The sequence below is a fragment of the Amphiprion ocellaris genome, chromosome 20, assembly GCF_022539595.1.
Source record: "Amphiprion ocellaris isolate individual 3 ecotype Okinawa chromosome 20, ASM2253959v1, whole genome shotgun sequence".
Classification (NCBI taxonomy): domain Eukaryota; kingdom Metazoa; phylum Chordata; class Actinopteri; family Pomacentridae; genus Amphiprion; species Amphiprion ocellaris.
In genome coordinates, this window is record NC_072785.1 from 23,625,671 (window position 1) to 23,643,113 (window position 17,443).

A 17,443-nucleotide genomic window follows, 5' to 3' on the forward strand; every position below is an offset into this window, starting at 1 on the left:
CCTGTCAAAGGACTTCAGACTTTTTTTGTGTTACTACAGTTGGTGTCTCTAGGACCACATTTTGCCACGACGGCACACATAAACGGAAAACACTAGCTAAGAAGTCATCTCCCAGCTCGGTTCTGGTAGTAACGTAGTAGTAATAATTGTAGCCTCTCATATTCTGATGTTTTCAAAATACGAAATGCACAAGACGGCACAAGACAGTAAGAGAGATCGTACCTCGGAGTGTGTAACAGGGACCGAACTGATTCCAGCATTCACAGCTTTCCAGGACCGAGCGGTCAACACACAAGCAAACAGCGGGTACAGATCTCCAGCTCCCAGTCTGCGGCTGTAACGCTCCATCCCAGACATGTCGCTGTTGATCAGAGCCTGCCACAGCCGACAGTAGTCCAACCTGAAGTCTGGCTGCAGGACCTGAGGGGAGAATGAGCAATAAGACGTCATTTTAATACAGACTTCAAGTACATTACAGGTTTTAAAATTAATCCAGTGTATGGGTCGTTCCAGAACTGGAGGACATTTTACGTCCCACCCATCAAATTTCAAATAATAAATGAATAAATGTATAAAATTAAATGTATAAAATTTATACAAAAAAGATACATAAAAGTTGTGGCAGTGCAGTGGACAAATTTAAAATAGCAGTGACTTTTACTGAAACATTGCAGTTAATGTCTTCTCTGTCATTTTTACACTTTGAGGGCCGGATTGGACCCTCTGGTGGGCTAGTTTTGACCCACGGACCATATGTTTGACACCCCTGGTTTAAAGCATAGAGATTATTGATTAGACTAAATGACCGCAGCCAATGACACAATAAACACACATTTTTTTATCCCAGAGTGTATTTTTAAGCTAACCTGCTTGTGGAAGGAAACTGTCACATTCCACATAGAATATTATGTGGATTTGTTGATTTCTATGACTCCTTCCATGCAGGTATCAAAGATTTGTTTATCTATTTGATGTATTTGTTGATTGTGCAAAGATAAAAGCTTCATCTTCATACAGAGTCAATCCCGTAAGCATTTCTCATATAATTACAGCTTAATTTATCTTTTCAACTACTATCAATCATCACAATGTAGACAGCCTGAATAAAATGTGTTGAAATAATAATCAAGTGTAAACACATCTTCACTATGCATGGATTCAACAGGAACACAAAATAACAAATCTCATTTTTCTCTTAATGTGTTTCTTTTCCTTTAGACACAGTCGCTCCCTCAGATAAGAACCCCGACCACTTCCAGACCAACAGCAGCACTTTGAACACATCCTCAGTGTGTAGCATTCAACTGGTAATGGCACTGGAAATGACAGTGTGTGTGTGTGTGTGTGTGTGTGTGTGTGTGTGTGTGTGTGTGTGTGTGTGTGTGTATGCGTGTGTGTGTGTGTGTGTGTGTGTATGCGTGTGTGTGTGTGTGAGACAAATAGATTAATATTCTACTCCAAAATGACAACTGATTCACAAATCATTAGGAATAAATTGGTGCCATTATGGTCCGAGGGAAGTCTGTGTGGGTGTGTGTGTGTGTGTGTGTGTGTACATTGTGTGTCAAAGATGATGGAGTTGCGTATTTATTACTGAAATCTCTTCATGAATACAGGAACAAGCAGGAAAAAAAACATGTAAGACCTGTGGATGTCTGTATCAGCCAGGAGGTGTTTGTAAGAGTGTTAACAATCAAAGAGCTCATGTGTGCGTGTGTGTGTGTGTGTGTGTGCGTGTATGTGTGTGTGTGTACGTGCAGAACATGAGAGTGCACATATGCTCCTGTATGATTAGGGCCGTGGTGCATTCAAACACACTGCACTTTGCTAAGAACAACATCAAATGAGTTGTTTATCAAAAAGCTTTTATCGTGCTGCAGTGCTAATAAAAGTGTGTGTCTGCCTGTGGAAGTGTATGTGTGTGGTCCGTGTTTTTTCACAAGCATCCCGCCTGTGTGTTTGCTGATCTACCTATTTATTCAAGGCCTCAGCCGGCAGCATGAAAAATGGACCGCAATATTAGAACAAATGGTATTTTCTTTATGTGCGGGCAGCCTGCAGATTTCCCACCTGATACAGGCCGTGATCGAGCAGAACGATCTCGGTCTTCTTGCTCTGGGGACACTTTCGGACCAACACGTTGCCGGGGTGGGGGTCACAGTGAACGAAGCCATGGACAAAGATCATTTCGCTGTATATCTTACCCAGGTTCTCAGAGATCTGAGGAAAAGGAGAAACAGATTTCACAAAAACTGAGAGGAAACAAAGATAAAAAAAATTAGATTTAGAACAGTTGTCTAACCTTCATTAAGTGTGATAGTATTAGTTTATTAGTGTTATTATTATTTATGGTTTATGTACATAGTGGTAATACTTGAATATGGCCACCATACACAATATTTTCAAATATAGTAAAAAAAAAAAAAAAAATTAAAAAAAAAACTCCTAGCCAGACCTCATTCTTGATCTTTAACAAATACACCACCATTCAAAAGTTTGGGGTCACCCACACAATTCCATGTTTTCCATGAAAACTCACACTTTTATCCATGTGCTAACATAACTGTACAAGGGTTTTCTAATCATCAATTAGCCTTTCAACACCATTAGTTAACACAATGTAGCATTAGAACACAGGAGTGATGGTTGCTGGAAATGTTCCTCTGTACCCCTATGGAGATATTCCATTAAAAATCAGCTGTTTCCAGCTAGAATAGTCATTTACCACATTAACAATGATAATAACTTATTTTCTTTCAAAAATAAGGACATTTCTAAGTGACCCCAAACTTTTGAACAGTAGTGTGTCAGTAAACATTAATTTATATTTGTTGATTGGTAGTGTATTGATGTGTATTTGTTGATCGTGCAAATAGCAAAGCTTCATCTTCATATAGAGTCAGTCTGAAAAGGCATCAACAATTACTGCTATTGTATCATGAGAACAATTCAGTCTGTAATGATGTGACCACATTCAAAGTTCAGTTTCTAAGTGTGTCATGTACTGTATGATGTATGCACATGTTCAGTCCAATACAAAGATAGAAATATGTGCAAGGAGGCAAGACCATATACATTTCAGCTCCATCACACTATAAATTTCTTTGAAGCTGTTTTCAAATTTGTCAAAATAAAGGCTTGGTAAAAAAAAACTAAAAATTCTGCTTTTATCTGTCACCATGACTGAGATGTCACGACTGACTGATCTGAGACCAGCGGCCGTGATAAAATCCAGGACTTCAGGACTAAACTACATGCAGTGTTTCCACAGAGCAGAGAGGAGACACATGGAAACAGACTAAAGAAGTAAATAGTAAAATATCTACAGTATGTTGAGACATGTTGTCCTCTTGTTAATATACCTAGAACTACTCGGGAAAGTGTTGTATGTGTGGAAGTGCTGCATTACTCAATTTTTGTTAAATAAACAATCAAAGAAGTACAGTTTTTGGTTTTCATATTTTAGGATTTATGCCATTAGAACTTTGTCCCACTACACAGACAACCTGATTGAGTTCTCTCTACTTCTAGCCGTGGTTCTGCTGTTTCCATGGAGGTGCAGGACTCAAATAACCCACAGAGAGGAAAAATGGAACAGAATCAAACACCATCCAGAAACGTTTTGGAGTTTGGAGGGCTAAAAAAAAAGTTCAGGGACGTATTGAAGCCTTCTAAGACATGACAGAAACCTTGGTTCATGTATTAAAATCTCTATTAATTGTCCCCTCTGCAGCAGCTACTCTTCATGGGATCCAAAATAAACACATTATCCAGAATCAGCATCATATGTTTAATCTCACAAAACAAACCGTAAATAATATCTCCAGTGCACCTAGCATATTTAAACCACATCTGGAAGAGTCTCATGTATTCTGTGATTAATTAAACTGCATTGGTCTTACAGCAGCAGACTATGACCTATCCTCCGTACCTACATCTGTTTCTGACCGTTGATGCTTCAAACTGTAGCAGCTGAAAGCACGGCTGAAGGAGAAAAATGTGAATGCGGTGCTCCTAATTAAACTTTCACTAAGCTCCATATTTTCCTCTTGTGTACTCGCTAATTTAATTTTCTGGATTCAACCAGAGCATTTAAACTGTGTGGATGTGATTCACGGTTAGTCAGAGCGTTCATGCTGGTGGATGCCTCCAGAGGAGAAAATAGGGCACAGGGTGTTCACGAGCATGTGCATGTACAGTGTGAGTTCCTGGATTAATGCAGACCCCCTTTGACACCAAGACATCAAACTACAGCCGCAGAGGAAACAACCTCAGCACGACCCAGGAGCAGGACGCCAACAACATCCTTCCAACAGTCCTTGGAAGTAGCGGGGTCAACCACAATGTCCTCACAACGCACAAATGTCTTCACACTGCTTTACAAACACAAGCCGACACACACAGTTATATAGCAGGAGAGCAGAGATTCAACAAATGGTCTCAGAGAGGAATAGGCAGACACTAATGGCCGTTAATTAGAGCTCCACAGATTGACAGTGGAGAGAAAGGGAACAGAAAATCATTATTTTACTACCAGATTTCAAACAGAGATGATTCCACAGCAACTGACTTCCCCATTTGGCCTGAAATAACCCTTTTGTCTGGATTTAACAACATCTGAATTGTCCCAGTGCTCTCTCAGCTTAACTAACAAATTATTTTTGTTTTAGCCCAAATCTTGTAACTATTTCTCAGGCCAGGCCAGTGGATTCAATTTAAATACAAAGTCTGCATATCTATAGCTAGATGTATATAGAATCCACAGACATCCACAGAGAAGGACAATATTTACCGTAGTTCAGGGTGTGGAATGCTTGAGCTTTATTGATGAGTCTCTTCACATATACTTTCATGACATTGAACTTGGCTGTAAATGCCAAAATAATGATGAAAATGGCAAAGTAAAGATGGAAAAACAGCCTGAGACTCTCTGCTTCCAAACATTAAACCCTTGGTTCTGATGTAGGACTGCAGGGATAACGTAATCAAGTGTTTTTTTTCCAGACTTGTAAAACTATTCCACACAGATTTTGCCACTAACTCCAAACAAAGCGCAGAAACCTTTAAAATGGCACCAGCACCCTGAGGCTCGATGACATGCAGGAACTGGTTGGACAGGTTGTTGCAAATGTCTTGGAGAACTTGCTGTGTTCCCCTTGTCTGTTTTCTGACTCCATGATGTGGTGATCAGAGCTCTGTGGGCTCAATGCGTCACGTTGCAGAACTGATCTGGGAACAGATGCTGGTTTTGCGTGATGAATGTGAATCTAAACGTGTAAAACTTCTGCACAGCACTGTACCTGCTGACCCTCTTCTTTATCAGGTGAGCCTTCGACACTCCACTTCATCCACTTTGATTCGTTGTAGATCAACACGCGACTCCACTGAGTTTCCATTTGATTGGTTTTGTCTTCTGCACCTGAGACACATTTGGTTTCAGCTTCACTGATTTATTGTTTACCTTCTGTAACAGACGCTTCAATTCCGCAGGTAACTCAAACTTATTCTGTTGGTATGACATTAAACCAGACCTCCTGTAATCTCCCTGGTAGAGTTCATCTTATATGATGATAAAATTTATGCTAAAAATTTTATTTGACATTAGACACACTGCCATATGGAAAGACGGATGATGTAAATACATAAATGCTCCATGGTAAACATTATCTGAACAAGAGGAAAGACTAAAAAATAATAACGGACGTGACTGAGCATGATGGGTTCGTTGATGGGAAAAATACGGCTACAAGGCTTTATGTAAATGTAAGGTGTAGCGATCAGGAGTCCGTGTTGATGAGAACCAGCTGTAGTTGTAAACAAACTGGAGAGCTTCAAAAAGATTATGTTTGGGTGTGGAGGGTCAGCTCTAATCTTTCCTGCTGGCCTCAGTGTCCTGGAGACTGTAGGTCTTGAGAGATGGTAGGGTGCAGCTGATCAGCCTCTCAGCAGAGTGGATGATACTCTGCAGTCTGCAGCGTACCAGATGGTGACGGAGGAGGTGAGGATGGACTAGGTCATGGTGGAGTAGAAGGACACCATCACTGATTCGGGCAGGTTTAACTTCTTCAGCTGCTGTAGGATCTGCAGTCTTTGCTGGAACCTCTTGGTGACAGATGTTCTTCTTTAGATCCTGGGTGATAACGGTCTCTACGGTGTTAACCAGGTCATCAGACAGGGTGTTGGTGCTTCTTCTGGAGTCCATCTCCGTGCACCAAGTCAGAAGATGGTCAGTCTCCCACCTGCAGCCAGTTTCACCCACAGAAAGCCAGTAAGGGTGGTGTCTCCTGCAAAATTCAGGAGCTCACCAGACCAGAGACTGAAGATCTCCTGTAAGTGAAGTTGGATAAATTCGTGTGGGAGAGGTTCTCCTGCAGGGGGGCTGGAATGATTGTGTTAAAGGTGGAGCTATAGTCTACAGACAGGACCTTCAGAAAGGTTCCTTAGAGTGCTTGTGGTAGAGGATTACGTAGAAGGTCGTGTTTAATGTGTTGTCTACAGAGCTGTTGGCTCTGAAAGTGAACTGCTGGTAGTCCAGGAGGTGGTATGTGGTGGACTTGAGGTGGGAGAGCACAAGGCTCTTAGAGGACTTCTGAAATCAGGACAAAAGGTCTGTAATTACGACGTCCTGTGGTCCTTGTTTATGTGGGTGGGATGGTTGTAGATAACAGGTAATCAGACAGAATGGTATAATACGGGGTACAACAGGAAAAAATATAAACCAGTGAAATGGGTGAAGTCTGATTATCACATCAGATCACATCTTTGACATGAACAACCTGTAAAGAGGTTCTCTCATAAAGTAAGGGTCTTTCCAGAACTGAAGGACATTCTACGTCCCACCCATCAAAATTCAAATAATCCAAGTAGAAAATCCTAAAACATGCAGTAGTTGTGTAAATGTTCCTGTCTTGAGACCAAATCTAAAAAAAAAAAAACTAGGAGAAAAGAATGTTTGAAAATAGTTTTAAAATACCAAATAGTTCTGGAGTTCCCCCTAAAATGCCATTTTTCTCTTGTCCCACCCCCCTGGTGACCAAACTGAATCTCTAATTAAACAGTTCAATTCAAATTTAAATTACCTTTTTTTGGTTGTATTTGTTTCATTGATGTCTCGTGTAACTGTGGGAACATTTTTTAATCATCAGAATATTTGGAATAATAATTACTAATGTGTCCTACAACATGTTATCAGAACTTGTTGATGATGTTTTTGTCATTTTGTCTCGTTTCTGTCATTTTGTGTCTTGTTTTTTGTCATTTTGTGTCTCATTTCTGTCGTTTTGTGTCTTGTTTTTGTCGTTTACATCACCAAACAGTTTTCCTAAAGAATGGGTAGAGCAAAGCTGTGTCCTCTCTTCAATTTTTCATATTTCCATCACATTGTCAGCTTTGATTGAATGTGTCACTCTAGTTCATATTATCAGGATCAGACTAATTCTTTTGACTGTTTTCCATCAGTCAGTTTGTCCTCTTGGTCAGCAGTAACAGCAAGATAAATATCTAGCTTCTACTGCTGAGAAAAAGGTAACAGCATGGATTAGAGTAGGGTTGGCAAACAACACACAAAACATGGAATAAAAATGCTACCATTGATGTGTAAGCTGAGCCAGTCAAGCCTTTGATAGTTTATTACCTATTATTGATCAGTATGGAGCAGAAAACTGGAAAAGAGAAGGTTTATTTTTCAAACAGTTTGAAGCCCAATTTCATTTGTTTTAATTAACTACATGCCAGATAACAGCTGGAACTGTCTCAAACATCACTCAGAAAACAGTAGAAGTATTTGAATCAAATTAAAAGAATGTGTTACACATTTTAAAAGGTCCTAATACTGTGAAGCACTGGAACCACTGTGTTTTATGATTATAATCATCATTCAGTGCATGCAGTCATATCTGGAATCTTTCCAGTATGAGGTTGGGTGCAAAAAGAAAAAAAACAATCATAGCAAAGCATTGCCCCGTTCTGATCACATGGAGAGGCCGAGTTCGGTCTATTTGGATCCTCATCCATCTTGTGATCACACACACACACACACACACACACACACACACACACACACACACACACACACACACACACACACACACACACACAGGATCCTGCATGCACCACTGTCACCTCATAATTCTGTTTGTCCACTGTGTGTGTGTGTGTGTGTGTGTGTGTGTGTGTGTGTGTGTGTGTGTGTGTGTGTATGTGTTGTGTTGTGTCCTCTATCTATCATGTCAGCTGTCTTCTAACACTCATCATCACTGCTTAATGCTCACATTCATTTGTGTCACATGTGTCCCTTACAGTGATTGTGTTTTTGTGTGTGTGTGTGTGTGTGTGTGTGTGTGTGTGTGTGTGTGTGTGTGTGTGTGTGTGTGTGTGTGTGTGTGTGTGTGTGTGTGTGTGTGTGTGTGTACTGAGATGTGTTTGTGTGTTTGTGTGTTTTCAGAGGACACTAACAGCACAACTATCACTTTCAGCTTTCATAACCACACATGGCATTGTCCTCAAGCGCTGGATTTTCGGCTTCAACATTTTGAAGATGACATCTGGGGTCTTGCAATTTCTGGCAGCCTTTTTTAAACTATAAACGTCACCATTTTAAAGACCATCTAAGGTAAAAATGCATTTCTTTACATTCTATATTGTGGTGTTATTCGCTGGAAGACATATTGGCGCCATTCACGGACCTGCACAACGTTAAGGACACAGCAGCAGGCAACAATGGGTTATTTTTATAGAAAAAAACATTGAAATATTAGATATCCTTGTCACACAGAGCTTGATTTGTAGGGGTTGAATCAAAGTCTAGAGGCAGACTTTACTTTACAAGACAACAGAAAAACTCAAACTATGAAAACACAAAAGACACAGATGTATATAAACGGACACGATTTCCAGGAAAATGCAGTTCATACCTACATTTTGTTTATTCACCGTTGTCTGATCACTGTTTCCTGTGTATGTTGTCAGGCTGCACTGAGACTGATAAGGTCAGAAAGGTACTTCACTGATTGTTAATTGACATTTAGTAGTGTACTTTCAACTACTGTCTTTAAAACCTGCTCAGTATTGTACCTGCATATTCTCAGAAACTGTAGAACTAGTAGTAATCTTCTATTCTTTGTTAGCTGATAGCATATCACAGCTAATTCCAGAAGGTAAAAACTGTTGCTCTCAGTGTTTCTGTCCCTCCTTCATCCACACTCTTCCACCGTCACACACATGCATGCTTTACTTTACTGAAAGGCAGCGTGCCATGAGAAACCTGCGGCATAAAAGGAATGAATGATGGAGATTATACCTGAAGACACCCGAGGCTGATGCTGGTGTTTATTTCCACAGAAAGCCTTTCAACCCTGTTTTAAGTCATGTGTGTCACACGTCTGGCAAACACACACATTTCAGTTTGAATCAATCCAGCTGTGTGACAGTTAGTGTGTCACTTGTTCTATTAGCATGCTAATGAGACCCACGGCTTGTTTTCTTCAGTTTTATGCGTGTAGCTACAGTGACCACATCACAGATGACCTACACAGAATACTGCGCCTGAAGGCACCATGTGTTGAGACATGGGGGCTGGTAATGTGCATGTCTAATAGGAGCTGCATTATCAGTCAATAAACTATTACCAATCCAGACCAACGAGCAGCAGGCCGTACCTCATTGACATTGATGTCATGCTTCTTCATGTAGTCCCTGTCGTTGACCTGCCCTCCTTCTGCAAACTCCATGGTCAGGATCCTCTTTGTGGAAAGATCCCAGTGGATCATAGGAACCTGTGGAGAGTCCAGTACAGGAGGGAGGGAGCAAAATGTTGGTGTTTGTTCTGTAGATCTGTGCTCATTTTCAGCATTATTACACATTATGCGATTGTGTGAGGATCTTCCACATTTTCAGTAAATGCTGTTCTCTTACAGATGTGCATTACTTTATACCATGGATGTCCAACATGAGGCCCGCGGGCCAAAACCGGCCCTCCAGAGGGTCCAATCTGGCCCTCAAAGTGTAAAATCTGCACCTATCCTGGCTGTGGGCTAGACATTTTAGGGTTGAACGTTTTTGTCCAAATGACTAAATTTTCATCCAATACAACCACAGATCTGATGACCAAAAGCTTTCTTCTTTGTCCAGGTGAGCTTTTGTGTGTCTTGGGGAAAGGGAGTCCTTCTCGACCTCCGTCCATGGAGACCAGCCGTGTTCAGAGCTCCATTATGTTGGAGTGTCAGACTGAGATGTCGGTACCAAAACTGCTCAGATTCCTAATGGTGTATCTATGTTGCTTGGAGTTTTCTTGGCCTATACCATGGCAGAGGTGTCATTTTTGGATTCCTACCATGCTCTTTGATAATTTTCAGTGTGGGACTCCTTGTACTTTCTGATTATTATTTGCACTGTGGCCATTGGTGCTTGAAAACACTTGGATGTGGCTTTATAGCCTTTATACACCTCGTGATGGCCTCTTACAGCAAGTTCACTCAGCTAATGGGTTTTAGCCATGACTTGGATTCTACTAGTAAGTGACTAAAGAACTGCATCTGCTTTTCTAAATGGTTTATTAGAATGTTCAAGAACATGGTCAAAATTACCTGGAATATTTGAACTGGGATAGAAGCTGTATTTTTTTTTTATAAATAGCACTGATGCATCAAGGACACTCCTTTAAGTGAAATTTACTAAAATTATTGCAATTGACAAGAAAAATGTTTGTTAAATCTCAGAGGAATGGTAAAAGAAAATGTATGTATGTGAGTCACAGTCAGAGAAAGAGTTGGGACCGGTCGGATCTCTGGAAATGCTTTTACTGGTGTTATCATTTCTGATTCCACTCAGGCCAGCTGCAGTTTTACCGACTCCACTGGAGGGAATTTGCACAAAATTATCTTGCGTTCTGCCAAGTCTCTGTCAAATGCCAAATTATACAATTAAAACATGCCGAACAAGAGGCAAATGACAGAAAAGAACTCCAAACAAAAGACATTTTAGCTCTCTGGTTTGAAGAATTAAACAAAGAACGACTGCTGGAAAAAGTGGTCTGCTTCACATTCAGCAGAGCTAATAAAAGTTCTCAGACATATTAGAAAAAAAAGGCAATAGAAAATTAAATGATAATGGACATGAAGTCCAGCTCTGTCTCGTAAAGGAAATACGATTTTCGGGTTTCTGCTAACCCTGCTCTGTTAGAATTTAGAAGCAGCTGACAGGCAGCACAAAGGAGGCTCTCACACAGCGTGAACAAGTCTGACCTCTATTAACTCTACTGAGAACATTTTTAAATACTAGGACCTTGAATTGAAACAGACTATCTCAGATTGGAACCAGCAGTTTACAAGTAGATGTGTACATGTGGGACAAACAGGGTCAAAAATGAAACCTGTGACCTCCATCGGCTTTTAATTTAATGTGTGTACCTTGAGGAAGGGGAAGTCGGCCAGCATGTTGGACACCTTCACAGCGTTGAGTCCCTCATTCAGGAAGTCCAGCTCCAGTGGCATGTTTTTCTTGGCCTCCTCCACCAACCACATGAAGGCGAAGTCTGGGAAGAGCCAATGGACGGCCCGAACCAACACCTTCAGATTAGAAAGTCAGATCAGACTCAGTGGCACACATGAATTGAAGGCTAACACTTTATTTTACTGGGCATTAGGACAAGAGGAACTGATCAGATTCTGCCCTGAATGAGAATCATTAAGACAATCAAGTGTGAGGACAGAAAAATATCTGTACTGTCAATTAAACATTCAGTTATGTCATGTTTTCTTTCAACCTGCCATCAGCAACACAAAATTTGATATGTTTCATGAACTGTAGAAGAGGTACTTCTCCAGATCTTTTGGATTAGGCCATCAGTCGAGGTTAGTACTGCTCAGCCTGTGAAAACAGTAGAATATCTTCCATTGCTTTGGGGGCAGTTCATCAAATGTGATAATTAGGGATTTCCTGATGTAGTGTTTTTGCCCCGAATCAATCCAAGTGATTTCATATTAAATATATGCCGATACTGAGTCCCAACCTGGTACCGTCGTCCCAGATAATACACACTTCAAGCACATTAAATTAATCCAGTGTATATGGTTGAAACTTTAATAGCTTTGCAATATAAAGAATCTTCATTTCTGCATTAAAACTGCTCCTTAATGTTACGTAGATAGTCAGGAACCTTCTTCTAAAGCTCCTCTAGGACACTGTCTGTAAGGTAGCTTCATTGTTGGGGTTTAGCTAGCAACGGGCCACCATGACAAAGACATTTGTGATGTTTAATGGTCTCCAGGCAGAGCTGGGATCAATTAAGACAGTGTTTTTTTATTTTATCTGAGTGGCATAGGTAACAGAGCAATTTTTCTGGCCCAACTTGTGTGTCTAATGACTCAAACAGAAAGTTAAGCACACATGTAAATTGAAGTCCATTGTGGTCAGTTTGAGTTATCAAGTAACTGGCTATTAGTTGAAAATAGTTCAGATGATAGATTAAAAATAATTGTTCAAACTTTGCATCCCTAATGTCTTGCCACAGATTGTGCCACACCTGTATCATAGCAGATGTAAACTTTGGAAAGACAGGACTTAGGTTCATTCTGATACTGATTAATTAAAAAATGCTTTGATCAGCGCCGATTGAGACGTTTGGCATCAGATCAGAACATATAAGAACATATCAACTAATAATGTCTGAAGAGTGGTCTCAGCTTGGGCTTTAAGCAACCATGTCACCAGGCAATGACGTTAAAATTGGATGATTTTGCAAACATCTAGAGCTTCTTGGTTACAAACTAGAGTTGTGGGTGTGGACAGTAACCCACTCTCTACGGTTAGTTCATCTAAAGGTCCTCCTTCAGTGTTTCAGAACCAGTTCCTGCTGAGTCCCACAACTTTAGGGAAAAATGATAAAAGATAAAACACCTGCTTCAACATCACTGCAGTTAAGACTTATTGCATGTCTACACAGGAACCGTTTCAAACATGATTTCTCATGATCTCACTACTGAAACAGATCCTCTCAATAACACACAGGACACTCATTCTACTCCTCCTGTACATGAAGGAGAGAGATGGCTCACATTTCTTCACTTATTCCAGTGCAGCTCAACAGACTCACCTCTATCACCATGATGTCTTTGGAGCTCTGTCTCTGTACTTTGGGGTGCTGGACTTTGACGGCCACTGTCCTCCCGTCATGCAGCACCGCCTTATGGACCTGGGCTAAGGAGGCGGCACCCTGAGGCTTCTCCTCAAACGAGACAAATAATTCTGACAACTGCAGGAGAGAGATAGAGGAGGAGGGAGGACACAGAACAGAGGGTAGATGAGGGATGGATGAAGAGGAGAGGGGGTGTGATCATCAGTCTGATCATCTATATTTATAAGTTATTATTAGATGCTGTACTGGATGGTATGTGTACACTGGTTTACAGACTGTAAGATGAACATGTAGGCATGAATGTGATTAATGCTACATCATGGTAGCAACAACTAATCACCTGAATGAAGAGGAGGGGTTTATGATGTAATGATGATGATGATGAAGGAGGTGAGGGCTGAAACAGAAGGGCTCCTGACGAGACACATGAATTTAACTGACTCCACAGTGAGTTCTCCCACAGCGACTCCTATTTATGTCAACTGCAGAGTAAATTAGACCTTTATCAGAGACGTGCTGATGTCAAAGGAGACATTTTTTCTTACTTCTGTGTCTTTAGAAGATGTTTCTGTTTGTTGTTCTGCTCTGCTAATGGAAACTCAACACTTCCTCCATGTTTTCCTGTTGTCTTGATGCAGTAAATTCAATATAATACCAACTAGTGTTGCATGGGACATGGCTTCAGGTTTGCAATGAGTATATAGTTACATCACAGGAAGTGCAGCAAAGCAAAAGAACTCATAATGAACACATGCAAAAAGAAAACTCATACGGTTTTCATTTTCTTCTGCAAAATAACACTGATAGAACATCATTTAATCTGATTTAAGGATGCATGGATAGACGGTTGTTTAGAGTTTGTCGACATGCAGGTTCTACATGTGCACAGTGAGGAACAGGACAGAAACACTGAAAAGAAAGATTTCTTTTCAAAAAAGAAACCACTTATATGGAAATATTTCAGCGAGGAAAGAATCACTGAAGACAGGTTCTCTGTCAGCAGAGAACACAAACACAACTGATTGTTTTACAATATTTAAATGAGCATCATGAAGCTCTGTATGAAGAGCCCAGTTAATACATGAAGCTACAAGGGTTCTAAAAACCTGATGTGGTCGTTGACAAGCTGTATGTGACATCATCACACATCTACTTTTCTGAAGTTGCCATCCATGATAAACACAAGGCACCAGCTGTAACAGAGCTGTCACAATGGGCTGTTAAACAGCCACAACAGATTGTTAATGTGGGAAACGACTATTCTAGCTGGAATCGGCTGATTTTTAATGGAATATCTCCATAGGGGTACAGAGGAACATTTCCAGCAACCATCACTCCTGTGTTCTAATGCTACATTGTGTTAGCTGATGGTGTTGAAAGGCTAATTGATGATTAGAAAACCCTTGTGCAGTTATGTTAGTACATGGATAAAAGTGGGAGTTTTCATGGAAAATGTGACATTGTCTGGGTGTAAATCTTATTCTACTTTATTAATGAGAACTAACAACTAACAACCTGTTGTTTAATATGATATAAAGTGGTCTAATTATTTCTCTAAAAATATGATGCATAATGTTGAAATAAAAGCTGTCTTTCTCCTTCCAAACACAGGAGCGTTGGAAGGAGAAACCGTCTCTATACACTCCTAAATAAAGGAGTAACTGGTCCATTAAGAATAAAATCTGCTGCTGAACAACAGAGTGCTTAATTCAGGAAGTAATTACAGAAGGTGGACTGAAGAGCTCTGTCTGGCCTCTTAGAGTAATTTCCATGAACAAAATGCTACCAAAACAAAGAACATGGTAATTGACTTCGGAAGTGGACAAAACGTGACGTTTATAGAAAAGAACGACGACACAAGATGCTCTGGAACCATGAGGGTCAGTAAAGACTCTGCATGTCTGTGCTGTTTCTAAAAGAACTACTGAGATAATTTTTATATTATATCACTGCTGATTGTACACAGTAAGAGGCTTATTAATCTAATCTGAAAATGCAGAGACAGACTGAGGGTTTGAAGTCGTCTCTGTAAAGATGCGATCCGCTCAGCCCACCCACATATCTCTATCACAGCACCGAGCGTTTAGCGCCCAGTGTGCCCTTTGAGCAGAGGTAGTCCCTCATTAGCTTCCACTCATCTCTGTGGACTCACAAAATGCACACACATTAATTAGTGTGTGGGTTTGAAGGTTAAAGAGGCTTCCCAGAGGACCTGGACTTATTGGAACAGACTTATTGTATGCTTTGGAACCTCGATGACGCCCTGAGGCAGCCCCGCCTTATGGATACAAATCTGTTAAAAGGCAGCGAGCAGCACAAAGAACGCTGCTTCTGTTTAGAGTCACACATCACATGACCTAAACACTTCAAGACCTGTTTATCGGAAAAAATTAGGGGAAAAAATATGTACAACCATCTCATGGAAAAGGTTTATTTTGAACATATTAGAACAAGCAAACACTTGATGCTCTTTGAATGAGTGGCTTCAGTGAAAACACAATTTTACTGACAAACACTTTGCATTTATTTCATAATTTAAATCAGTCATGTCAAACTCATTTTAGTCCAGGTTCCACATTCAGCCCAATTTGATCTCAAGTGGGCCGGACCAATAAAATTACAGCATAAAAACCTATAAATACTCTTATAATAACTCCAAATTTTTCCTTTGTTTTAGTGCAAAAATGTTCATATTTAAGGAATTATCTTTTTACAAAACATTATGAACGACCTGAAATATCTTAAGAAAAATAAATTCAGTTGAGGCAATATTATGCCTCAGTTTATCATTTCCACATTACAATCTACAGATCACAGAGTGTCTACAAAGGAACACATTTAGTCACAGACATCTGGAAGTAAATGATATAGTATTTTACTTTATGACCAAATGACAAAAGTCAGATTAAAAAAAAGACAAAAGGCAACAAAAACAAAAACAATACAAAATATTAGAAAAATGAGACACAAAATAAAACGAGAAACCAAAAGACAAAAAGTTACACAAAAAAGTCACAAATGACAAAAAAATGGACAAATGACAAAAATGAAACAAAAAATGACAACAGCGAGAAGCAAAACAAAAAAAATAGACAAATGCAAGACAAAAAAAGACACAAAACGACAAAAACGAGACAAATAAATAACGCAAAACGCAAAATGACAAAAATAAGACAAAAAACACAAGCAAGACAGAAAGGAAATACAAAATGACAAAAACATGAGACAAACAACAAAAGACACAAAAATATTACAAAAACGAGACACAAAATGACAAAAAAACAATGAACAATCTAGTATTTTACTTTATGATCAAAACAACTTGCCATGGTCTAGAAATGATTTTAAATTTATAGTTTTACTAATTTACAATCTGCACTTAATGTCTTCTCTGGAATTTTTACACTTTGAGAGCCGGGTTGGACCCTCTGGAGGACCGGTTTTGGCCCACGGGCTGCATGTTGGACACCCCTGTTTTAAATTAATACAGAAAAGATCAGACCAATGGTAAAAGTAAGTACATGTATCACACCTTCAAATCCATCAGATCAGAGGTTGTATATTAGGTGAGGACCATTAGAATCTAATGAGGGAGTGACAGGTGGAACGTGTGATATTTAAACCTCTGACATCTAGAATATGCTGTTCTCTTTGCTAATGTGGTACCATCATGTCAAGATCTAAAAATTTAAGGCCTTCAGAAAAAAAAAAAAAAAGGCTGGTAATGTCTATGAGGCTGGCAATGGATTAAAAACATATATTTAAACTAAACTTTCAAATTTAGCCCAAGAGCAGAGAGTATGATGCAAAAAAGAGGAACCCCAAAATGTGCTGTCCACAAAAAGAAACGTTAGAGAAGAACTACAGTTTGGCCGTAAACATCAAGGCTTTTTCGATCAGAGATGGAGGTGTTTGTCCACAACCGTAGACATGTTTGACCAGACTGAAGACGTTCAGAGTAGCTGGGTGGCTCGCAGTCACAGATTCACTACTGAATACTAGTGAATTCAGCCTCATATCAAAGAGCTCCTAAAGATAAGACCTTTAACGACTAAATCCAGAAAAAGACAAATCTCCACCTCAACTATTAACTTTGTAGGAGGACGCCACAAAGAGTGGGTTCAGTCCCACAGGTCCTGGAACATCAAACCTTTATCCCTCCAGACCAGACGGACGGACGGACAGACAGACGGACTCTAACATGCAGTGTGCAGGGCCAGACCTTCAGGTAGACTCCATATTTACTTCACGTAGTAATCAATGATCCTAATGTCTACTTTTTATTTCTTGCTGTGTATTTTATCAGTTTAC

At 39.9% G+C, this 17,443-nt stretch overlaps 1 protein-coding gene across 5 annotated transcripts in view; it reads right to left on the reverse strand.

Moving 5' to 3' along the window:
* adck1 (aarF domain containing kinase 1) overlaps window positions 1-17,443 on the reverse strand; it is a 95,681-nt gene that overhangs the window by 27,445 nt on the left and 50,793 nt on the right. For all 5 annotated transcript variants that reach the window (XM_055005991.1, XM_055005990.1, XM_055005986.1 and 2 more), the window contains 5 exons: window positions 13,091-13,249; window positions 11,406-11,564; window positions 9,657-9,773; window positions 2,071-2,220; window positions 223-420 (listed from right to left, as the gene is read on the reverse strand). In XM_055005991.1, coding sequence (XP_054861966.1) covers window positions 223-420; window positions 2,071-2,220; window positions 9,657-9,773; window positions 11,406-11,564; window positions 13,091-13,249 — 783 coding nt within the window. The remainder of the gene's footprint in view (window positions 1-222; window positions 421-2,070; window positions 2,221-9,656; window positions 9,774-11,405; window positions 11,565-13,090; window positions 13,250-17,443) is intronic.